The sequence below is a fragment of the Lytechinus pictus genome, chromosome 2 (genome assembly GCF_037042905.1).
Source record: "Lytechinus pictus isolate F3 Inbred chromosome 2, Lp3.0, whole genome shotgun sequence".
Classification (NCBI taxonomy): domain Eukaryota; kingdom Metazoa; phylum Echinodermata; class Echinoidea; order Temnopleuroida; family Toxopneustidae; genus Lytechinus; species Lytechinus pictus.
Window position 1 is genome coordinate 29,293,671 of NC_087246.1, and position 25,768 is coordinate 29,319,438.

Sequence of the window (25,768 nt, forward strand, 5' to 3'; positions counted from 1 at the left end):
TTGCATCATTACATGAATTCTGTTTTTTGTGAATAATTATTTTGTAGTTGTTTTCAAAGTCAGCACTGCTGCTGAAATGCTGGCGAGACTGCTAAAAGCGCTCCACTTGTTATTTTATAATTATGTTCAGACTGTCAGCTGTGGGAACACACTTAGGCTGTAGAGGTGCACAGTGTGAACTTATCACACTGTTGAGCATCTACATCTAAACAGTTTGAATCACATTTTCACATTATCCACTATTCAAACACACTGTGAATACTCTGTGTGACACGTTTTTCTTTCTCCAGCAGGTAAGACCTAAATCCCCAAGGCCTCATGAAAACTTCAAACTTAAACAATTGATGTATACAAGAAACAAGGAACACTAGCTAGTCATTATACATTGGTGGTAGATATTGAAGTTAATGAAGAGTATGATATCAATCAAAATAATTTTTCTTTTTATGTGTAGAGTGCCCCTTCTTGTTTTTCTTTTTCTTCTTTTTTTCGTCCCACATTTGCGTGGCCAATCGGAAGGGGGATTCGGAGCTCATCCTGGATCCCCTTTTGGATAAGTTTATTTCATTTTGATTATATAATTATAGTTATATAATTTTATTCACATTTTGTCAATTCTTTTGGCCCAGCGTTTATTTTGTTAACTTTTTCTTTGTTTCTCCCTCCTCCTCCTCCTTCTTCTTCTTCTTCTTCTGGAAATGGAGATTCTCTTAAAAATAAGACATGTACTGGTTTGTTCGGAGCGATCGAGCAGCAGTTCTTGAAGAAAAAAAGAGAACGTCTCTGAATTGTTCTTACAGTTTGTTAAATGTCAAATCCACCCCAGAAAGATGTCGATCGATTTGAATCTATAGAGAAAAATCAAATTAGCATAACACTAAAAATTTCATCAAAATCAGATGTAAAATAAGAAAGTTATGACATTTTAAAGTTTCGCTTATTTTTCACAAAACAGTTATAAATTATGTACAACTCAGTGATATGCAAATGAGAGACTCGATTATGTCCCTCACTCACTATTTCTTTTGTATTTTATTGTTAGATTATACAATATTTCAATTTTTAGATATGATCCAAAGGACTTTAAAACGTCATAACTTTCTTATTTTACTTCCGATTTTGATCAAATTTTCAGTGTTATACTTGTTGGATGTTTCTCTTTTCATTCACATAAAAACTTTTTTGTTGGGGTCCACCCCAACAAAAAGTTGATTTGAATTAAAAAAAGGAGAAAAATCCAACAAGCAAAACACTGAAAATTTCATCAAAATCGGATGTAAAATAAGAAAGTTATGACGTTTTAAAGTTTCGCTTAATTTCACAAAAACAGTTATATGCACATCCTGATCGGTATGCAAATTGGCAGACTGATGACGTCACCCACTCACTATTTCTTTTGTATTTTATTACATGAAATATGAAATATTCTAATTTTCTCCTCCTTAATTGTCAAGTGAAACAAAGTTTTATTTGTCCCTGAACATATGGAATTACTATTATTTTAACAGTTTATGGATAATTTAAGTTGGTCCTTATTGTCAAATCTGTAAAAATTGAAATATTGGATTATTCAAACAATAAAAACAAAAGAAATAGTGGTCGAGTGATAGACTTCATCGACTCTTCTCATTTGCATTGTGCATTTAACTGTTTTATGAAAAATAAGCGAAACTTTAAAATGTCATAACTTTCTAGTTATTCTACATCCGATTTCGATGAAATTTGCAGCGTTATGTTTGTTTGATTTTTCTCTATCGATTGAAATCAGCAATTTTCTGGGGTGATCTTGACCATTAAGGGGCTACCCTAGCTTTCACAAGCTCTGCTTCGGGGTCCAAAACCTTTCATGTTATATTTTTTGCCAACCTTTGTACTAGAGCGATTGATTGATATTATTCCTTGAATGTCAGTTGGTTTAGAAACAAAAAAAGTGAACCTCTAATACCGTACTCGTGTGTCTAGATCCTACCGATAGCTGGCGACATTTCATTATTACAAAACGGTACCAGGGCAAACGTTGGAAAGATGTCGTCTGTTCTCTGTAATTTTGCTCGAAGAATTTTGCCTCATGCGAGGCAAACGTCAGGTAACGACTGATTTTTTTTTTATTCAACCTATCTGAAGCTTGTATTAAGGTATAGGACTTAGATATAGATCTGTATGAATTTACTTGAGGGAGGTTGTTCTTGTGTGCTTTCGCAGTACAGTGCCAGTAGGACTAACTTGTGTGAGTGCCGGTGCCGAACGTTAGGCCGAGCTGTCTCACCGGTGCAGTGCCGGTGGCCGGTGCGGTGCCATGATATGACTCGATATGACTCCCATTCCGTAGGCGTAGGCCCAGTGAAGACAAGTTAACGTTAGATCTGCCGGTACCCGGCTAGTAACGTTACTAGATCTAGACTAACTTGTTAGTACTAGCTACTCGCCATTTATACCAGTAGATCTACCGCTTTATAGACTAATATGCGTTGCACTTTTGAGTGTTTGATCTTGCAGTTGCAGGTCAGGCAGCATACTTTCCTTCTAAAACTTAAACTTTAAAGATCTAGCCCAAATCCACTCGTTCACTGCAACCACCCTGCCTGTGGGGAATCTACAGGTTGGACTATGGCATGCCAATGCTGTACAGAGCACACACTTAAAAAAATGATTAAAATATCACTTTTGTAACCAAAATTACTAAGCCTGAGTCATATCGATTATTTTGAAAACCGGTGTTCGACAGCTTTAATTCGATCGAACATCGATGCATCGAAATTTGAAGGCGGGGAAAATCGAGTCATTTTTTTTGCTCCGGCCGGCCGTCGATGCATGCGCTATGCATGCACTACATGCACTGACGGTCTGCGCTGGCCGCGCCGGGTGAGCGTTGCAAAAGCAGATGACAGAGCAAAGTTCGTTTGTATTTTCCATGATCACAAAACACAAAAAAGGCCGGGGGCAATGCAGAATTCTTCCCAAAATATCTTCAACAATGATATTTGCAGATGATAACATATAAGTTTAAAATGAAACAATATTAAAGACATGAATCACGCAGAGTCGATCCGAATGATTTTCGGTCAACTAGCATTCGCAGTCCAGCCTCGCACAGACCAGCCCCGTCCGCAGCCCCGTTCACTCACTCTCCCGAAACGACAGGCATGCTTGCCAGCGCCATCTAACAAGTGCAAACAGCGGGGAGAGTGCTGTAACTTGCCTGAGATTGTGTAGTTGGCGGGGTAGTTGGATCCAAAATTAGCTCCAAATAAATTGATGGAAATAAATACGTAATTTTCTCTGGATGGTCATTTGAATTGGTATTCAATGCTGATATATAACGATTGTGAGGAAAGATTGGAAAATATGAGTTCTGACGATGTTCGAGACTTAATCCTGATAATGATAATCCATTTATTTTAGACACAAGAGCTTGTGATCGAAATAAATACGAATGTCTCGGATCGAGCTCTAACTTCATATAAATTATTATTGGATGTAAAATAATTACGATTTAATAAGATTTTATAGCCATACTAAAAATATTGACGATGTCAGCAAAGTATGTTATGTTCATATGGAAGAATTAATAGTATTATACTGGCATTATTTTTATTTTTTGTTCCATCTCTGGATGTCTCCGAGCTCCGAGAAAAGAAGCACAATGCGCATGCGCGTTCGATGACGTCTGACATATTTTCCATTCATGAAATCAGAGCCCAAAGTTGGGCACAAACAAGCTTCAAATTGATGGGAAAAAATATCAAATGTAATTTTTCTCTGTTGTGTCATGTAAAATATTATTATATGGTGATATTACGATCATCAAAAGAGTTTCTACATGTTGACAATGTTCGATAATCAATCCTGACGTGTAATTATTTTTTTAGACAAGTGCGATTCCACTCACTCAAGTCGATCGTCATGTGATGTCCGCCATTGAAAATTGAAACGAAATACAAACGTTTCACATCAAGCTCTAAATTCATATTAATGATTATCATATGCAAATTATTGTTAAATATTACGATTAAATCATGTTCTATGGTCATGATATTAATATTGTTCATGAAAGCAAGATTTACTTTTATACGTTGATCGCATCCATTTTCCGGCCATTTTCTGATTTGATTAAAGCACAGTACTGCGCATGCACGAACAATGGCGACTTCCATTCATAAATTCATCGTGCATAAATTATCTCGGCACGAGCAGACGAGCCGTGCAGACGAGTAAGACTCGAACTATGATCGAAATAAACTTCAAATTAATGGTGAATAGGCATCATAATTACACAATCCGTTTCATTTTGGGGGCAATATAAATGAAGTAAGTAGAAGTCGAGACGGATATTACTGTTTATTTTGATGTTTGATTGTGTGAACCAAATGAATCGGCCGGCCGACGTATTTTTTTTTTTTTCGATGCACCGATTTTGCAAAATCTGCATCGGCGTTCGATGACATCGATCGAACACCGATTTTAAAATCGATTCGACTCAGGCTTAAAAATTACTAATTTCCGTACAGTTGCAATTTATTTTTCATTAGTAACTTGGGAATAATTTTTGTATTCACTAGAGCGCTCAAAAACTTGAATTTTGGGCATATTTTTGTGTACGCCCTCTACTGGTGGAAAATAATATGGCAAGAAAATTTTCATTTTTTCATCTCTATTTTTAATTAAGAAAAAAATAATTTAAATAATCAAATTTACTTAAGCCAGGGCCAAGTTGTATGACGAATAGGTGTAATGAAAACTGTCAGTGTAAAAAAAATCAAGCATTTGTCCCAAAGAAAAAGAGAAAATAAGCCAAACATTGCCATCCTTATTTTGCCACACATGGAGATATAACTGAGAACAAGGTTATGTTCATTGAATGAGTGGCCCAAATCATGTAAATGGGATACAAGTTACAACTTAATTTCTGACATTTCTACGTTATCAATTTCATTTATAAACAAAAATTCATTAAAAAAATGAGAAAAATATTATGAAAAGACGGAGGAGTATTGCCCGATGTTTACGCCGCCATCTTGTTTCCTATTGTTCTTCCCCAACGTTATGGACGTGTGTGTCGCGTAAAGTTGATTTATATTACATTCTCACGAAGATATTTTTTTCTCGCTTTGCTTGCTCGGGACTTATATTAAGCAACTTTTAGCCACAAATGCAATACTGTGCCCCCTGTATTTTTTTACTCATCACGCTACTGCCGCTTAGACCCCAATGCTCACGCACAATCATAAAAAAAATCCTCTTCACATTGATGTATGATGGGGTGTCCAAACTTCGCAGACTTTTCAAAAATATTCTTCAGGCTTAAATTTGTTCACAAAATATTCACAATTTATGCAAAACCAATTTAAGAATAGTTACCAAATTGACGGCAAGATCGTAAACTATAAAATCATGGACGAAAATGTAAAGTAGGTCAAGGGGATTCGCCGGTATCGCGATCTCAAAATTCTATTCCGATCGGCGAATGCGTGCTGTGCTGGAAAACCGTTCAGAAAAAGTGTGACCTAACTTCGCAGACCAAAGTTTTTGTGGACATTTAAACAAAAACTCAAGCTCAAAAAGTGTCATATTTATATCAGATTGACGGCAAAATGCTATAGAATCGGTTAGTACCACATTTAACTCATATGTTTGATGATTTCTGCTTGCAAAATGGTGATATTGTGATGCTTGTTGAGAATATCAGATTTCTTCAAAACGGGCGCTAACGGTGACAAATTTGCCGATCTTTTGCCAATATTTTCATGAATACTGAACTCATCCTAAAGAAACTTACACCAAAGGGTAATTTTAGGTCGCTTTTCACGTTGATGATGTCAGATTTTAAGGATATTGGCTAGTTTTTTAGATAATGACCGTCCGCGAAGTATGGACACGCGCGAAGTTTGGACTCACTGCCATACAGACCAAGAAAAAAAGAGAAAAGGAAAAAGAGAAGAGTGAAATGAGATATTTTTTTCTGAATATTATGTCATCATGAAATTTGATTTAAGTAATAAAAATGTCTAAATTTGTGCTCGCCCACTTGCAGTTTTTGGGTATTTCTTTAAAATTCAAATAAATTTAGCCCGATATGCCTTATCTGGCCCCTTCAAAATTTTTGCCTCATTACGCCACTGCCTGTTCATACCATGGGGTTGTGTGTGTTTTTTTTTCTTTATTATAGGGGCTGAGAGGTCATTCTGAAAAAAAAATGGACTGCCCCCTCTCCACATAACCCACAACAAGAAATAGTTATTGGAAAATAATGACTGATGTCAGTTTTTTTTTCTTGTTTATCTCTTGCAGGTAATCAGGTGAGATGTGCCGTATCAAGTCTGGCCAGTTTACCTGAGGAACATGAGATGCTCAGGAAGACATGCAGAGACTTTGCTGAGAGGGAGCTTGCACCAAACGCCGCTGACTGGGACAAAAATCACACATATCCAGTTCAACAAGTACTGTATGATCTCCTAATCTTGGGTTAAGGTCTGAAAGTATGCTGAGGGGGGGGGGGTGGTAGTGAGTGGGCTTGAGGGCAGTTTCATCATGTTTAAATGTTAAGGATTCCTCACTGTCAAATTTATTATATCCAATCAGATGCAAGGATATAAGTAATTTGTGAAAGTTGTCAATGATAATCACTGAATGGTTGCTTCATGAAGTTATAGTTTTTTGCTTAATAGGCTTCCTTATATCAAGTGAAGAAAAGAATTTAACTTAATGATTGCAGTCTCATACTTTTGGTCCAAATTCCATTGGAAATCAAAAGAACAAGCAAATATTATTTCTATAAATTTATATTATAACTGGTTATTATATTATAACTAGTCCAATAGCATCTCCCATTCACATCACTTTAACAATTTGAATTGTAGTATAAGTCAAATGTAGTAAAACAGTCAGACCGCAGCTCGCGCGATAATGAGCATATTCACGGAAATTTATTCAGCGGCCCTCTAGCGGTCTCCGAAGGAAAACGTGCGATCAATTTGGCTTGATTTTCCCACTGAATTTGGAGGGGCTGAAGTTATAGCTCTGTACTGGTCGCTAACTTCAGTTTACGTCGAAACGAATTGTGGTAAGTTATTCTCAAGACCTTCATCTACAGTTTGGTATATAATTTTCCATATTTTGACATTTTCAACCTACCATTTTTACCTCTTTAATTGATGCTTATTTTAGTAATATTTTAACTGTGATTTTGTAGTCGGAATTTCACTTTTGGTTCCTGACTTTGCTACATAACCAAATTGTTTCGATCAGGATTTTTTAGAAAGAAGAAAAGTCACTGTTCAAAATATGTCAGAACCAACTTGACGCAAACTCACCTTATATTTTTATTTTAGAGAAAATGATACCCTAAAAATCGAGAAATTTACGTTTTACCCGGAAGTAACCTTCTCGTTCACTCCACGATAGCGCAAAATAACGCCAAAATTACGTTCGTCGTGGGTTGGTAGAATTTCGCCTTTGGTCCCATACGTTGAAACTTCTGTAATGATGGCAGATGGCTCGCATTATATGTGTCTGTGGACGGTGGACTTGTTTTTTTTTAATTAAGACTTAATATAAACGAAGCTTAATAAGTAGATCCCTTCTAAAGTTTTATTCAATGATTATCAGGTTTCCGAATTCCATCAAGTTTTTATTATAGATTGAGATATTTCTTGATTTATGTTGAAAATTGTTAACCTTTTTTCTTAATTAGTCGAAGTTGAGCCCCATGATGATTTTTGCCCCAGCCCAGCCCAGGCTGCGGTTAAGAATTAAATGATGATTAGCTCAGACAGTCTACTCTAGAGACTATAAACAGTTTAAAGTCAAACTAAAAAGTCTGGTACTACCGTATTTATAAACCATTTTGTTCAAATAAAAAAATTGTGGCTGTCACAGACAGTACTTAGACTTAACTTAGTTAGTCTCTTAATTGACGTACATGTAACATAATTCATACTTTGAATGGTTATTTAGTAATTTAGACTATTTTTCTCTTTTTTTGTCTCTTCTACACACAGATCTGCATACTTGCTGACTCTGGTCTCTGCTTGCTACTTCATTCTGGGAGAGTCCATCATGTACTATAATGGTCAGACTATGATTTCGACAAAGCCCTTATTTCGTTTGCAAATTTTGGACTGATACAACAGAAAATTTATCTTTATCGATATTGGAAACAAAAAAATTAGAGCACAGTTTTGGGGAGGACTAAGAATACTGACTTGGACAGGAATACAGCTTGACAAAAATAAAAATTCACAATTCAAAACCAAAGAACATTTTTAATGTTACTATATAGTGCATTGCAAGAAACTTTCTACTCAATCACACATTCCAAAATTAAGGGTAAGTTCTTTGATCAAACACAAACATGTAGTTGATTTGCAATTGAAATTGAACATAAGTTTCTTGCAATGCCCCATAATCATATTTTGTTCTCAAGCAACTCTGTTATATGTTATCTAATGTGCTGAAGGTTAAGTGCCATGTATGTTCACAATTTTTTTTTTCGAAGGTATAATATATTTGTCCTTTTAAACGGTATTTGAATGTGGTTACGCCTTGTTTTTGTTTTCCACAGTTATTATTGCATATATGAACAGAAGTGAAATATTTGTTGTGAAGCACTGTATGAATGTTGTGTGATCATGGAGCTATGGTGTGATGGTATTATAATTAATTCATCATTTTTGTTATAAGACTGTAAACCTGGTGGATGTGAGGGAGTGGCCTGGATGAAAGGAAAGTGAGCATGTGTCCAATTACGGATTTGCATATGTTTAGACAATTTTGTTCGTGGATAAATATTAATGTGCATTCCCTATTCCAAGCAAAGAGTAAAGGAGAAGTCCACCCCACCAAAAAATTAATTTGAATTTAAAGAAATATAAAGTATTGCAGAAAATTTCATAAAAACTATGATTCAAAATTAAAAAAATTACTATTTTGACATTGAGAAATTTGCCTAATTTTATAAAACAATTATATGCTCATCTTGGTCAATGTGCAAATTACAGAACCGATTATGTCACAAGCACTCTAAATTCTTGTGTATTTTTTTGTTTGGTACATGACATGTATATTTTATTTTAATTTTCATTAACAAATTTTGAGAGGGATTTTAATTCCTCCATTAACATTCGTAGTTTCCATAAATGTAACCTATTGTGATTCGAGGAAGATTTTTTAGATCAAATTTGCTAAAATTTATGTAATAAAAATGCAACAAAAATTTAAAAAGTAATGTGATGTAAGTGACATAATCAACTCTATTTGCATACCATTGTTTTGTGTATATAACTGTTTTGTGTTAAAAAAGGGAAATTTCTGGATTTATTCAAATAATTTTTTGTTGATGTGCACTTGACCTTTAACTCACTTCCCTTCCCACCCCTGCCCAAATAAGTGTAATCAAGAACTTGAAAATCAAAAGCAGTGATTAAGAAGAAGAAAGAATTAATCATAGAGCTATTAATAGCTCCATGATTTAATAAATACAGGCCTAAATAGAACTTCACATGAAAGTAAAAAGAGAATAAAGCTGGGGAGGAACGATGAAGGAATATGATTTAAAGAAAAAGCATAAACATATCCCCATCACCCCCCCCCCCCAAAAAAAAAAACAAAAAAAAAAACAGTCCGGCGGGTTCGAACCAGGGTCCTTGCACACGCCAAAACAATGCGCTTACGCAATTCGCCATCGATCTCTTCCATACTACTTCCGGGTTTTTTAAGCTATATAAAATGTTGCAAGTCTGTGCGCCGCTGTTGACCAATCAGAACGCGTCGGCAATTCTACTGCAATTCCAATCATTTTGCGATGGACATTGCCGTGGTTTTTTGTGGTTCCTGACTTTGCTACATCATGAAATTTCATAATTCTTTTTCAGTCGTAAAGAAGAATGTCTACGCTTTATATTGATTATAATATCAATTTGACGCAAGTGTAATTTCGGTGCAAACATGCGCTCTGTTTATTCACATATATTTCTTGAAAAAAATCATTTTTTCTAAGCTAAATATCGGTCTTCAAAATACATTAAATGTGCATTTTATTTAGCTGATCAGAAATTTCAAAGTTTTATCTATAAAATAAGACCAATTTTGTGAGGAATAAACGATTCTAAGAGCAAAAAACACCGATCGGAAAGTTCGTCTTCACAGCTCATTACGTATGCATAACCACGGACGGCTATGCATACCGCTGAATAAAATAGAGCACTTTCGGACGGGCTGCGGACTGACTGAAAAGTACAGTGAAAAGAGGATAATGGAAGAGGCTTCTGGAAGCAAGGTGTCAACAGTCAGACCGCAGCTCGCGCGATAATGAGCATATTCACGGAGATTTATTCAGCGGCCCTCTAGCGGTCTCCGAAGGAAAACGTACGATCAATTTGGCTTGATTTTCCCACTGAATTGGAGGGGCTGAAGTTATAGCTCTGTACTGGTCGCTAACTTCAGTTTACGTCGAAACGAATTGTGGTAAGTTATTTTCAAGACCTTCATCTACATTTTGGTATATAATTTTCCATATTTCGACATTTTCAACCTACCATTTTTGCCTCTTTAATTGATGCTTATTTTAGTAATATTTTAACTGCGATTTTGTAGTCGGAATTTCACTTTTGGTTCCTGACTTTGCTACATAACCAAATTGTTTCGATCGGGGTTTTTTAGAAAGAAGAAAAGTCACTGTTCAAAATATGTCAGAACCAACTTGACGCAAACTCACCTTATATTTTTATTTTAGAGAAAATGATACCCTAAAAATCAAGAAATTTACGTTTTACCCGGAAGTAACCTTCTCGTTCACTCCACGATGGCGCGAAATAATGCCAAAATTACGTTCGTCGCGGGTTGGTAGAATTTCGCCTTTGGTCCCATACGTTGAAACTTCTGTAATGATGGCAGATGGCTCGCATTATATTTGTGACTGTGCTGTGGACGGTGGACTTTTTTTATTTTTTTATTAAGACTTAATATAAACGAAGCTTAATAAGTAGATCCCTTCTAAAGTTTTATTCAAATGATTATCAGGTTTCCGAATTCCATCAAGTTTTTATAGATTGAGATACTTCTTGATTTATGTTGAAAATTGTTAACCTTTTTTCTTAATTAGTCGAAGTTGAGCCCCATGATGCGGGCCCATGATGATTTTTGCCCCAGGCTGCGGTTAAGAATTAAATGATGATTAGCTCAGACAGTCTACTCTAGAGACTATTAACAGTTTAAAGTCAAAGTAAAAAGTCTGGTACTACCGTATTCGGGTCTCAGTAGTATTTATAAACCATTTTGTTCAAATAAAAAAATTGTGGCTGTCACAGACGTGTGCTTAGTTAGTCTCTTAATTGACTTAGGCCTACATGTAACATAATTCATACTTTGAATAATTTAGACTATTTCTCTCTTTTTTGTCTCTTCTACACACAGATCTGCATACTTGCTGATTCTGGTCTCTGCTTGCTACTTCATTCTGGGAGATTCCATCATGTACTATAATGGTCAGACCATGATTTGGACAAAGCCCTTTTTTCGTTTGCAAATTTTGGACTGATAATGATACAACAGAAAATTGATCTTTATCGATATTGGAAACAAAAATATTAGAGCACAGTTTGGGGAGGACTAAGAATACTGACTTGGACAGGAATACAGCTTGACAAAAATAAAAATTCACAATTCAAAACCAAAGATCATTTTTAATGCATTGCAAGAAACTTTCTACTCAATCACACATTCCAAAATTAAGGGTAAGTCCTTTGATTAAACACAAACATGTAGTTGATTTGCAATTGAACATAAGTTTCTTGCAATGCCCCATAATTATATTTTGTTCTCAAGCAACTCTGTTATATGTTATCTAATGTGCTGAAGGTTAAGTGCCATGTATGTTCACAATTTTTTTTTTTCGAAAGGTATAATATATTTGTCCTTTTAAACGGTATTTGAATGTGGTTACGCCTTGTTTTTGTTTTCCACAGTAATTATTGCATATATGAACAGAAGTGAAATATTTGTTGTGGAGCACTGTATGAAAGTTGTGTGATCATGGAGCTATGGTGTGATGGTATTATAATTAATTCATAATTTTTGTTATAAGACTGTAAACCTGGTGGATGTGAGGGAGTGGCCTGGATGAAAGGAAAGTGAGCATGTGTCCAATTACTGATTTGCATATGTTTAGACAATTTTGTTCGTGGATAAATATTAATGTGCATTCCATATTCCAAGCAAAGAGTAAAGGAGAAGTCCACCCCACCAAAAAATTAATTTGAATTTAAAGAAAAATAAAGTATTGCAGAGAATTTCATAAAAACTATGATTCAAAATTCAAAAAATTACTATTTTGACATTGAGAAATTTGCCTAATTTTATAAAACAATTATATGCTCATCTTGGTCAATGTGCAAATTACAGAACCGATTATGTCACACGCACTCTAATTTCTTGTGTATTTTTTTTGTTTGATACATGTACATGACATGTATATTTTATTTTAATTTTCATGAACAAATTTTGAGAGGGATTTTAATTCCTCCATTAACATTCGTAGTTTCCATAAATGTAACCTATTGTGATTCGAGAAAGATTTTTTACATCAAATTTGCTAAAATTTATATAATAAAAATGCAACAAAAATTTAAAAAGTAATTTGATGTGAGTGACATAATCAACTCTATTTGCATACCATTGTTTTGTGTATATAACTGTTTTGTGTTAAAACGGAAATTTCTGTATTTATTCAAATATTTTTTTGTTGATGTGCACTTGACCTTTAACTCACTTCCCTTCCCACCCCTGCCCAAATAAGTGTAATCAAGAACTTGAAAATAAAAAGCAGTGATTAAGAAGAAGTAAGAATTAATCATAGAGCTATTAATAGCTCCATGATTTAATAAATACAGGCCTAAATAGAACTTCATATGAAAGTAAAAAGAGAATAAAGCTGGGTAGGAACGATGAAGGAATATGATTTAAAGAAAAAGCATAAACATATCCCCATCAACCCCCCCCCCCCCAAAAAAAAAAAAAAAAAAAAAAACACAATTTGACGGGATCGAACCTGGGTCCTTGCGCACGTCAAAACATAGCGCTCACGCGTTTAGCCATCGATGTCTTCCGTACTACTTCCGGGTTTTTTAAGCTATATATAATGTTGTAAGTCTGTGCGCCGCTGTTGACCAATCAGAACGCGTCGGCAATTCTACTACAATTCCAATCATTTCGCGATGGACATTGCCGTGGTTTTTTGTGGTTCCTGACTTTGCTACATCATGAAATTTCATAATTTTTTTTCAGTCGTAAAGAAGAATGTCTACGCTTTATATTGATTATAATATCAATTTGACGCAAGTGTGATTTCGATGCAAAAATGCGCTCTGTTTATTCACATATATTTCTTGAAAAAAATCATTTTTTCTAAGCTAAATATCGGTCTTCAAAATACATTAAATGTGCATTTTATTTAGCTGATCAGAAATTTCAAAGTTTTATCTATAAAATAAGACCAATTATGTGAGGAATAAACGATTCTAAGAGCAAAAAACACCGATCGGAAAGTTCGTCTTCACAGCTCATTACGTATGCATAACCACGGACGGCTATGCATACCGCTGAATAAAATAGAGCACTTTCGGACGGGCTGCGGACTGACTGTCAACCTTAACAAAAAAAAGATTAGACATCTGCTATATGTAGTAGTTAGATTCCTTGCTCCTGGTTCCCAACAGCTGTCTGTCTTTGGCATCCATGGGTTCAGCTGAACAGTGCAAACAAGTTGGTCACTGTATCCTACTGTTTGGGTGAATGTCCACATTGCACCTGATGTTGGCACAGTCTGTAGGATGGGGGGTCGGGTGTCCGGACACTTTATATTTTTGAAGCCTTCTTTTTTGTCTTTGGATTACACTAAAAATACGAAATCAATAGTTGTAATCATCTACTATTTTGTTCTCTATAATATTTCCTGACATTTTGTACTAAAAATTGATAAAACTTCCCTTGTAAATTTTTCCAAATGACCTTCTAAAATTGATCGTCCGGACACACAACCTGTCCGGACACACAACAACTGGGTATACTGTTCCCAGAATCTTAATCTTCATTCTGATGGTTTATACAAGTGTACCATATCACTGAATGACATTTTAAGTATAGCTCCTACTTGTACCTTGTATCAATGTCACAGAGTTGAATACGTAGCTTCCACATCTATCTTGTAGGTGAAAGGTCTTGGTGAGCTCGGGTTGCTGGCTGTGTCTGTCTCAGAGAAATATGGAGGAACCAATCTGGACTACTTGGCGTATGCTATCGCTATGGAGGAGATCAGCAGAGGATGTGCCAGCACAGGAACCATCATGTCTGTGAATAATGTGAGTGATAGTGTGAGAAGGAGAAGAAGAAAAAGTAGTAGTAGTAGTAGTAGTAGAAGTAGTAGTTTAAGTTGAAGTAGTAATATTAATGAAAGTAGTAGTAATTAAAGTAGTAGTAATAGTAGTACTAGTAGTAGTAGTAGTAGCAGTAGTAGTAGTAGTAGTAATAGTAGTAGTGGTAGTACATGTAGTAAAAATTGTATAAATAGTAGATTAAGAAAAATTCACGGGAACAGGAGAATTTATTAACAGGTTCCTGCTTCCATATCAGTCTCACATTGACAATCCTCTCAGTCTGTCATCAATTCTCAACTAGGCCAAAAAAAATCAACTATATGAACTTGGCAAATTTTAACAATTTTGAATCATTTTTTAGGTTGGTCTGGCTGGTGTGACTAGCATAAACCAATGAATTAATTATAATATTGTGCTTTTTTTTTTAGTCACTCTATCTAGGACCATTAGAAAGCTTTGCTACTGAGAAACAGAAGGAAGAATTCATTGTTCCATTTGTCAATGGTGACAGAGTAGGCTGCTTTGCTCTTAGTGAACCAGGTACAGTTTTAATTCCAAAAGGAGGCAAATCCACATGTAGCAGTTGATATCAGAGCATATTTCATCTGAATATTACAAAGTGCACTTTCTACATTGTTTCATTTTCAAAGGCTGGAAAAAAATCTGGTAAAAAAAAAATTCTCCAAAGTCATAAAAGCGGATTTAGCTCCTTTTGGATTTAAAAAAAAAATTATATAAAATAGCTTTAACAAACAGGCTGTGAGCCTCCTACATCTCAACCCACCCCTTATTTTATTCACAGGAGACCAGTTTGAGAAAGATGCAAACATGGGAAAAAAGTTTTAAAAATCGGCTCAATAGTAATTAAAAGGAATTTGAAAAAAAATTAAGGGGCTCCTTTTTTTTCATTTCAGGAGCTTATATTTATAATTCTTTGTTTTTGATATGTTACCACTAACAAAATGAATTTCTGTTGATTTTAATATTGCAATATGACTCATCTAATTATCTTTGATTCTTCAAAAAGGAAATTCTGTATTAATTAATTTTCAGTTATTCAATTTCATTCTGTTCCTAACCCCCCCCCCCCCCCCACACCAATTAAAAAACCCCAAAGCATAATGGGTTCTTGATTGCTTGGAGTTCTGATTGTTACTTCTGTAATCTCTATATCAGATATATATATTACTCATCTAAATTCTTTAGATTGACTAATATGACCTTTTTGACCTGTGATCTTGTGACCCCTAAATGTAATCATCATCACTCCCATATGCATACATGAGCCCAATTTGAAGTTGATTCCTTATATGGAATCAAATAACGTGGGCAAGCATCAAGATGGCTCACTTAATATGGTCAATCAATCAATCAACCACTGTATTGAAGTCATTGATAACTGATCCTTATTGTACTGCAGATAACGGTAGTGACGCTGGAGCTGCCTCTACCACAGCCAGACTAGATGGGGATCATTGGGTTCTGAATGGTGCTAAAATGTGGATCACTAATGGCTATGAGGCAGAGGCTGCTGTAGTCTTTGCCAGGACAGACAAGGCCATGAAACATAAGGTTAGTAAATCATGCCATCGTCATCGTCATCATCATTTACATCATCTCTATTGTCGCCATGATCCTGATCATCTTTATCACCATTCCCATCATCTTATATACAAATAATGAATGTTGTATTCTGTCCATTGAATGGACAGAATACTTCATGAGGTAAAAGATGAAATGATCCATTTCATTTCATCATGGATCATTCATTTCATCTTTCACTGAATTAAGTATTCTGTCCATTGCACAAATGGAAATAACATTCATTATTTGGTTTATATGACACCAAAAAATGATTATTTTTCATATGAATTTCATGAATTTCAATACAAAATTTGCTCATGCGAGCTCAATTGGTCTGTTGATTGTTGCGTATATACAACATGCGCTCTGCGAACACGGGTGGTTTTTACTGCCTGCAGTCTGGGTTTACGCGTGCAATGGACAAAATTGTATGATGAATGGATCCAAAATTGCATGGTAGATGACGTCATTGTAAAATGGGCTGAATGATCGATATCAAACAGCCAATCAGATGACAAGGATCTATCTAGGTAATTTTCATGTAATCTTCTATACCCCCCTCTCGTCATCATTATAATCACTATCATCACAATAAATATCATCATCATCATCGTCATATCATTGTCATCATTAAAAATCCATCACCATCATCATCATCATGATCATAATGATTGTCGTCATAATTATTATTATTACCATCACCATCCCCGTTGCGAGTTTCTCTGTAAGAAGGCTAGATCGAGTCTGTATGAGGACAGGAATGTTTAACTTTCGCTTCATTACCATTCTGTTACTGCATTTAGTTTGGTGGGCAACTGATCCAAATGCCCTTAAAATTTTCCATTCATTAAAAATAAAATGCTTAAATTGACCAGCATTGGCAGTGCTACATCCAATTCACAAGACAAACTCTTAAATCAGTAAATGTGGTGAGCCATCTTGAAGTATTGTGGTAGGGGTAATGCATGAACAGACTGCAAACACAAAGTCAACGCTTGATATTTTGCAATGTGACTACCGGTAGTCAGAATTTTGCACGTTCAGTCCACCGAGTGCTTAGAAAATTGTGGTCCGGGGGTTCTGACTCTAGAAGGTCTTGGGTTTGAATCCCAGCCATGATGAAATTCCCCTCAGCAAGAAATTGATCCACATTGTGCTGCACTCCACCCAGGTGAATTTAATGGATCCCTGGCAGGATTAATGCCCTTGATGAGCAGATGATGCTAAAGCTGGGGTAGTATATAGTGTACCATTGAATAGGCGACTAGATAATCAATGCTGCATAAATTCTCTATATATCATTTGTGTATATGAAATAGGCTAAGAGTTCAACATGTCATAGATATTGATATCAATAAATGCCTTACTTTCAATCAAATTTTCTCAGGGTATCAGTGCTTTCATCATTCCAAAGCCATATGAAGGACTGGTGCTGGGTAAGAAGGAGGACAAACTGGGAATTAAGGCAACTTCCACCTGTCAGCTTATCTTTGAAGACTGCAGGATTCCTAAAGAGAACATCCTGGGACAAGAAGGCATGGGATTCAAAATCGCCATGGTAGGTATCAAGGTACCCACTCCCCAGGGAGTGGAGGATGTACATCCAATAGGGACTTATCTTTGAAGACTACAGGAATCATGTGGTCATGTGTTCATATGGTCACAGAGGTCCGATTACTATTAGATGGATAACATCAAACTTGGTTCATGTATGATTATGCGAGTGACACTGATGTAAGATAAAAGCTCATAGATAAAAGTTTACAGATTAGTATTCACAGAGGGAAACTAAAATGGATTAATTTCACATTAACCACAGATGATTTGATTGAATTCAAACTTGACTCATGTGTCCATTTGGAAATGATGATGATCTATTTTTTTTTAAGGTCCTAGAGAAATCCTTAAAAAAAAGTAAAAATTAGATGTTAAGTGTGAAATATATTTTGGATGTGGCAATGGTTTAGGCATAGGCTCCGGCTGTTTGGACTCCAGAATGCATCTACCATGATAGTTTATCATTTTTTAACTTAAATACAAATGTTTGATGAACATTTAGTCTCCTTTGTCGACTATTTTCTGATCTTGTGTAGTCTACATTAGATGCTGGTAGGATTGGCATTGCCGGGCAAGGTCTTGGGATTGCCCAGGCTGCTCTTGACTGTGCTATCAACTATGCCACAAAGAGGGAGGCCTTTAACCAACCCATCTCGCGCTTCCAAACTATTCAAACCAAGCTTGCCGAAATGGAGGTCAGAATTGAAAGTGCAAGGTTACTCACTTGGAAGGCAGCGATGATGAAAGATGCGGGCCAAAACTACACAAAAGTAAGCTTTCATGATTACTCTATACCCATGCACCTTAGTATTTATGTTGTGTGGTATTCAAATGCTGAATATTAGGCCCTATTTGCACACTACTCTGATCGTTTTTAATTCATTTATTTCATTTGGGAGGGGGCATGCTCTACAAGTTCCCCCAGAGACCATTGTTCTGAATTGAAGGACAATGTTGAACTTTTTGTTTCAAGTTGGGTATAATTCCAACACAATCATGAATTTATTCAAAGATAATTGATTGGGGGTACTCAGTTCAGACTGCTTCTGTAATCGTGCCTATTTCCTTAACTCTGGTGCAAGCTATTTTTAAACCCAAACTCAAGAAAAAGTTAGTATTTGGAGAAACATGAACAAAAATTTGTATTTTTACTAACTTTAAGAAGACTTTAGTGCTTCAATAAATAGGAAAAGTCTTATTCATATTAAAAAAAAACAATTTTCCCTTTCTTTTCCAATATAGACACTTTATTTCATTTCCTTTAATGGTGAGTCATGAATTTTGATTGTATGAGATGTTGAATCCATCGAGTGGTATTGTGTTTTTTTCTGTTTATAGGAAGCTGCCATGGCAAAGCTAGCAGCATCAGAAGCAGCCACCTTCTGCAGTCATCAGGTAAATATCTACACTCACTTTCTCTAAGTTGAATAGTTGGCCAAGTTCAGCAATGTTAACCTTATACAGATTTGTTGAAAATATCAATAGTATCAATCGGTACCGCTCTTACTTGTGACATTGCTGGTTGTCCGAATTGCTAGACTTAAATTCAAGAAATGGTGAAATTGGTTTATGATCATTAGCTGATGGTAAGATTGCTAGTAGGTCATTCTGATTGTGAATTAAAATGCTTTTTACCAAAAGGAGGAATAAAATAGCTATATGAAATAGTCATAAATTACAATATTATTTGCTTTCTATTCATAATAATAATAATAATACAGGTATGTTTACCCAGGGAAGCCGCTTCAGTTCCGAAAACTGTTCTCCCAGCGGGCCCTGCTATTATTATTACCCCGGCTTTAGCTGGGCTGCCTAGGCGCTCAAAGCATTCAAGGAATTTCTTCCTACCGGGTACCCATTCATCTCACCTGGGTTGAGTGCAGCACAGTGTGTTGATGTCCATAGTGTTTGATGAAAACTATCCAAGTTGATTTCATCAACAGTTTTCTGGATGCATGTTCTGAGATGATTAAACATGTGCTCCTATGATGATTGTTCATTTTAAATTTCTCAGATGACACAGGGTTAGAGTCGGGATTGCAAAGGTGCTCTTTTTTCAGAATATTATGTGGATTAGGGTTAGAGTTATGTTTAAGATTGGGTTTTCAGTTTGGCCCAATGTGGGTGATTTACCGGTACACTGGAGCAACGTCATTGAATCATTCTGATTTCTACTCTAGAATCAGAGAGTAAAATTTCAGATTATATGCCAATTCTTTCAAATGATATGATTTTTTATTGTCTTGCAGGCCATTCAGGTTCTTGGTGGAATGGGATACGTGACAGACATGCCCGCTGAAAGGCATTACAGAGATGCAAGGATCACAGAGATCTACGAGGGAACAAGTGAAATTCAGAAGCTTGTCATAGCTGGCCAGATGCTCAAGAAGCATTCAGAAATGATGAGTTAACCTACGTTATTATTCAGAGAGATATATATATTTACAATGAAGTCTGTACCTGTATGGTAGTTTTCCGTTCTGGTGGGCATTATGAATCTGAATGGGATGTCAAGGAACCAACATCGTAATCTGGGCCCAATAACACAACGCTTACTGCTCGATCATAGGCTGATTGTTACAATTTAAATGAAATTGGTCAGGACGTGCAATCAACTATACAAACAAACTGTAAGATCAGTTGCTAAGCTTTGAATTGCAGGCCCATGGGCGCTGTTCCCTAAAACCGGTCATCACAAGCAAGTTGTCAGTCATTTACAATTACCACGGTAACGGTGCTTCACACCCAATCGAATAAAAATCAAGGGTTTTTGTATTGTCAGTGAATGACAGTTTGTTAGTGATTAAACATCTTCATTTAACATTGCCTTGTGCTTCCTCTTTATTAAAATCAATATCAACTATGGAAGCCTGTGACGCCATAATTCATCATTTGGTTTACATTCTGTCTCTTTGTATCAGGGGAGCTGATTGAAGTTTGAGTGTATGAAAGAAGCTTTTAGATTGAAAAAAAAAAGATGACATGCATCACCGGCTTGTTATACTTGACTTGAATCAATCTCATCTTTTATTAGACATAGCCCACATCATTGATGTTTTGTTTTCGATCTATTCATCTCTTCAAGCACTATCTCTCCTTGCAAAGGTATTTATGGTAATACTGTTCCCAAACACATATACTTATATGATTGCTACAGCACAAACAATCCATGATGTATGCAGAGGATGTTCAAAAGTATGTATATCATTAAATGCCAAGGATCACTCTGATGGTGTACAGGAAATTGAGGATTGCTTGAAGGATGTGAGAACAAGTTTCCTTTAAATTATTCTAAGACCGAACTATATTGAAGGAGGTCATACACTACGAGCTTAGCATTTTGATAAGCCCCTGATTTAATTTTCACATGAAATTTGTAATCTGTAATCTGTGTAAGTATAAAAAGTACATATTTATATACTGGTCATCTTCCTACGCTTTTCTTTTAAATCGAAAAAAATATTTCCTTATAATGTTTATTCTGTTTTTAAAAGTATAAATATATATGTGTTCCCCATTATGTTGATTATTTGAAAAAGAAATGAATAAATTGAACTTGAGATTATTTGAAACGTTTGTGTCCTACACTTAATTGAGCTCCATCTTCTTAAACTCAGAAACCCATCGCAAAAAATGGAGGAGGGTCAGCATTTTGCAGGATTTTTTTTTCTTTTGGGGTTATTTTACATTGTATAATTTAAATCATGCTTTATATCCTTATCTTTTCCTGCATTTCCTGGTAATACATTCCAAACTCTGCAACTTGTGAGAAAAAAATATATGCAGGGTAGGATAGCTACATTATATCTCTTTTTATAAATATACAGTATACATTTAAATCTTCACGAGAATACCTTTCAATTGTAATTCATTCAAAGCAATATATCCACCAATTTTATAAGGTGGTATGAACTTCGATCTTTCCAAATTATTTTTTGTTTATTTTGGTTTGATGACTTGACTTGAGTGTCGTAGATTAAAATTGATGAATATGTTTCAGTGGGCAAGCAGGAGAGGTACCTTTATTGTATTAAAAACTTGACACCTTATTAAATATCTTATTTACAACATAAAATACATGTGTGTCTCCCTGTTTTGCTTGGGTACCCAAACATGCAAGCCATCCAAGTAATATGTGTTCCGCCCCCCCCCCCCTCAAAAAAAAAAGGGAGAGGGAAAAGAATGGAATTGGGGGGAAAGGAAAGATAGAAGGGAGAAAGGAAATACAAGTTGGAAAAGGAGAAGATTAAAGGGAGGGACAGGAAAAACAAAGGGAAAGATAAAGAAGCAGAAGAACTGAAAGAGAGAGGTCAACTATGAATGGAAAACGAGAGGTAAAAAAACCAAGAGGGAGAGATAAAGAAGCAAAAGAACTGAAATAGAGAGGTCAAATACCGTGTGAGTAAAAAAAAAAAAAAACTTGACGTCTCACAAATCCCCAATTTAAGGAAAAATATGTCATGAACACAATTATTATATATGGCCTGAAATAGTATGTTCTCCCAAATGATTTGATATCATATTTATGTGGTATGTGTTGACGCTTGGATGATAGGTATTCTTTGAAGTGATGTCAATTTTTATTTGCGCCAAAATAAGGCATAACTGCAATGAATGAATCCAGGTGGGTGTTTCATAAAGCTGTTTGTAAGTTAAGAGCGAATTTAAGAACGACTGGTGATTCTTTCTTCTGGTAAATATGCACCATTCAATGTTCATTGGTGATAGTTTAGCGCGTAAGAAAGATTCACCAGTCGTTCTTAAAGTCGCTCTTAACTTACGAACAGCTTTATGAAACACCCTCCAGATATCAATGATGTCATAATCCTTCAAGGATTGCATTAAAATCCATTTCAAAACACCGTTTCAGTAATTTACATTATAACTGACTAATAAACCCCTTTTTAGTATAATTTCTCAAGCTAATTTCAACGAAAAGGGATAGGATTATGACATTATTGGCATCTGAGGTTCATTCATTGCACTTATGCCTTTACTTTGGCGCAAATAAAAATTTACATCGCTGCAAAGAATGCCTACAGATTATCCAAGCGTGAAAACTTACTACATAGATTTGGGAGAAGATACTCTCTCCAGCCATATTATAATAATTATGCATTCATGATGTATTTTTTTTCTTAAATTGGGAATTTGAGAGGTGTCAAGTATTTTTTTACTCACAAGGTATATGAATGGAAATTGAGAGGTAAAAAAAATTACAAGAGGGAAGCGCAAGGTAGGAAGAAGGGGAAAAGGGAAGTTAAACATTGGATAGCATTTGTCCATTAACTTAGGTTTATATCAAGGGCAGGGCTCGCTGATGAGGCTTGCTGTATGGGGAGCCCCTAACCCACCCCCCCCCCCCAAAAAAAAAAGGGAAAATAAAGAGAGAAGGAATTATGGCAGATGGAAGGAAACGGAAAGGGCAAATGGAGACAGCAAATGGCCCCCATACACTCTTCCCATAAATAGCGGGCGGGGGGGGGGGATAAGATAAAGATGATGGAGCTCGTACCGTGGCCAAAACTGCCTCGTCCTCAAGCTACTGGGTATCCCCTCACAGTAATTAAGAGATAAATACAGAGCACAAAAGAAAGTACAATAAAAACAAAGATAAGGGAGAAGTGAAAGGAATTGAATATATAGAGAAAGAACAAAGAGGAAGAAGAAAAATTAGGAGACAGCTAGAAAAACAAATAGCGTGTAGATATTTTCCCCCCACAAAAATTGTGAATGCAGGAGCCGAAAAGCCTTTGCCTACCAAATAAAAATATAAGGAAAGGAAAGGGAACTTACCGGGCGACTGTGGCCCCCTAATTGCGGTACCCCCCCCCCCAAAAAAAAGGGGGGGGGGCCGGCGGGGGGAGCTAGAAAAGAAAAAGAAGGATAAAAAGGAAGGGAGGGATAAAGAAAAGAAAAAAGGGGAAACAAAATCAAATGATGAGGAAAAGTAAAGAAAAGAGAGGAGTAAGGAAATTGGCAAAGAGCTAGCATGCAACTCTTTCAGGTCACCGTATAAAAATAAAATTATCCGCTCCGCTAGTCAACCCGTCTTTATATAATTTGATTACTAAATCATATACCCAACTAACATTTGGACATGTTCTGAACGTTCTTGAAACTGGCCAAGTTTGTTATTTGGATGTTACATCAAAACATCAATTTTGGAAGATTTTAAACGATTCAAATAGAAGTTGAGAACACTTTAATTTTTAAAACATAAGTTTAAAACTCCAAGTCGTTCAAAAATTCTAAGGACCTGCATGTTAAAAACTCTTTGAGAGTTACATAGACGAAAACTAATTGTATCACAAACTTAATTCTTACATTTACATTTTTTTACTTGAAATAAACGTAAGATATTTCATATCGAGGTAGTAAGAAGCTCAACTTAAATCTGATGGCAATTTAAACAATGAATTTTCATTTTGGAGTGTCGATCCGGTACGTTGGCTTTGGGACTTAATAAGCATTTAATTTTGTTTAACGGTTTTTATTTATTTATTTTTATACCTATGCTTTGGAGTGATTATAAAAAAGTTCTGAAAACGTTTTATGTTTGCTGGGTAATTTGATTATAGAACCCCGGTATAGAACATATATGTCAAGGACTTTCTGATGTTTCCCTTTTACGATTGGTCCTTTCGGCGACAGTATTAGGAGCGACATCCAACGAATTATATTTCTGTGGCGACATCTCATTCATCCTTCCGGATTGATTAATTTGTAAACAAACTCAAATTCGTTAAAATGTTTAGTCAAAAAGATACCTCCAAGAAGTCCGAACTTTTGGACAAGGCGAAATCCTCTCGTACTGAGCGTGCTCTCCTTCGGAAAAAAGACCAATCTGTGGTCAAGATACAGGTAAATAGATGGATAGATGACGATGATGTCTTACTCTTAATTACATTTTTGAGGGAAGCCCCATGTATTGCATTCTGTGTTACGGTACTGTTATTAATATTATTAGCGAGCTCGCTCAGCTCAGCTCAGTTGAGTTAGTGTTAGCGCAGCTTGAATATCGGGGGATTACATGTATCTAGACCTATTAGGCCGAATTCACAAAGGTTGTTTTGAAAACCTTCGGTTGAGTCCATGGTTTATGCAGATTTCCTGTATAAATTACGCTTAATTTTGCGCGTATCGGGCGTGTGTATAAAATTTAAAAAAATGTCCAATGCTGATGCGCGCTTTTGTCACAGTCACTAAATTGACGCCTGTTACCATGGTTAGACACGCTATCATGAGTCCACTGTTTGAAGAGTGGACTCATTATTCAAAACAGTGGACTCATGAATAAAATAGCATGGATAACCATGGACTCAACCGTGGGTTTTCAAAACCACCTTTGTGAATTCGGGCCATTTTGTTTTATTTTAAGATTTTTATTTCAAGTTTTCAACTTAATTTTTGGCAGTTCGCTTAGATCTTCGCTATGATAGTTTCAGCTAGTAGATAATTTGGGAATGAATAATTACCAGCTCAGCCTCGGCTAAATTAAAATTTAAAAAAAGATAAAAGTGTCTTTTTTTGAAAATTTTATTTGACAATTTTTTACTTTAACTTTTTCCTACAGGACTCGGGAGGTGTACCTAGCCAGGAGGCTCCTAGAGAGTAAAAATCATTTACTAACGTATGCTTACTCTTCACGGAGCCAGGGATTGCGTCCCATTCATGTGTGTGTACCGCAAAAAACTGAAACTTTCGCCCCCAAGATTTCTACTTCTAAAAGATCTAGCCCTAAATCATGTAAATGGGTAGACCAAAAGCTTCAGTCTCTGTATTTTGGTTGTTCCGCTGAACTACGTTGGCTCCACTCACCATACATAAATGGGGATTATGGTGAAATGTCAGAATTGTTAAGGAAATCCCCAGAAACGACGGTTATTCCTGTCTAGTAAATGGGATACAACTTCATTTCCAACATTTCTATGATATTGATTTCATTTTTAAACAAGAATTCATTAAAAAAAACAAGAAAAAATGAAAACTTGCCGCGATGTTTACGTTGCCATCTTGTTTCTTTTTGTTCTTCGCCAACGTTACAAGACGCATAACTCGATAAAGACGATCAGCAAATAATCACCTTTATATTTTCGACACTGAACAGTGCATAGCTGATCATGTTTGTGTTCTGTGTTTTGTAATTGTTGCTATTTAAAGTTTAAAACCAACATTGAACACACTCTTAATATTTGGAGGGTCACTGCTGATGATCAGCATTAAGACTAAGAGAAAAAAAAAGTAGAGTCCACCTTCCA

At 35.8% G+C, this 25,768-nt stretch overlaps 2 protein-coding genes across 2 annotated transcripts in view; both read left to right on the forward strand.

Annotated features, from left to right (window-relative positions):
* The first annotated feature begins 1,811 nt into the window (after window positions 1-1,811).
* On the forward strand, window positions 1,812-21,423 carry LOC129254437 (short-chain specific acyl-CoA dehydrogenase, mitochondrial-like). The gene is made up of 9 exons (XM_064115118.1): window positions 1,812-2,086; window positions 6,289-6,437; window positions 14,202-14,351; window positions 14,795-14,906; window positions 15,787-15,938; window positions 17,338-17,508; window positions 18,044-18,277; window positions 18,846-18,902; window positions 19,757-21,423. Exons 1-9 carry the CDS (start codon window positions 2,026-2,028, stop codon window positions 19,916-19,918), a joined length of 1,248 nt encoding a protein of 415 aa, XP_063971188.1. The 5' UTR covers window positions 1,812-2,025; the 3' UTR covers window positions 19,919-21,423.
* A 2,736-nt stretch (window positions 21,424-24,159) lies between these two features.
* The window catches only part of LOC129281747 (ubiquitin-protein ligase E3B-like), a 36,434-nt gene continuing 34,825 nt past the window's right edge, over window positions 24,160-25,768 (forward strand). Inside the window, exon 1 of the mRNA XM_064115125.1 lies at window positions 24,160-24,371. Within this exon, the coding sequence (XP_063971195.1) occupies window positions 24,258-24,371 (114 nt within the window). The 5' untranslated portion in view covers window positions 24,160-24,257. The remainder of the gene's footprint in view (window positions 24,372-25,768) is intronic.

What these genes read in the sequence shown, in the direction of transcription:
- LOC129254437 (XM_064115118.1), top strand. Translation starts at nt 2,026, where the DNA reads ATGTCGTCTGTTCTCTGTAATTTTGCTCGAAGAATTTTGCCTCATGCG. An exon ending in ACACATATCCAGTTCAACAA is followed by an intron (nt 6,438 to 14,201) that starts GTACTGTATGAT and finishes TCTATCTTGTAG; the next exon opens with GTGAAAGGTCTTGGTGAGCT. An exon ending in CTTTGCTCTTAGTGAACCAG is followed by an intron (nt 14,907 to 15,786) that starts GTACAGTTTTAA and finishes ATTGTACTGCAG; the next exon opens with ATAACGGTAGTGACGCTGGA.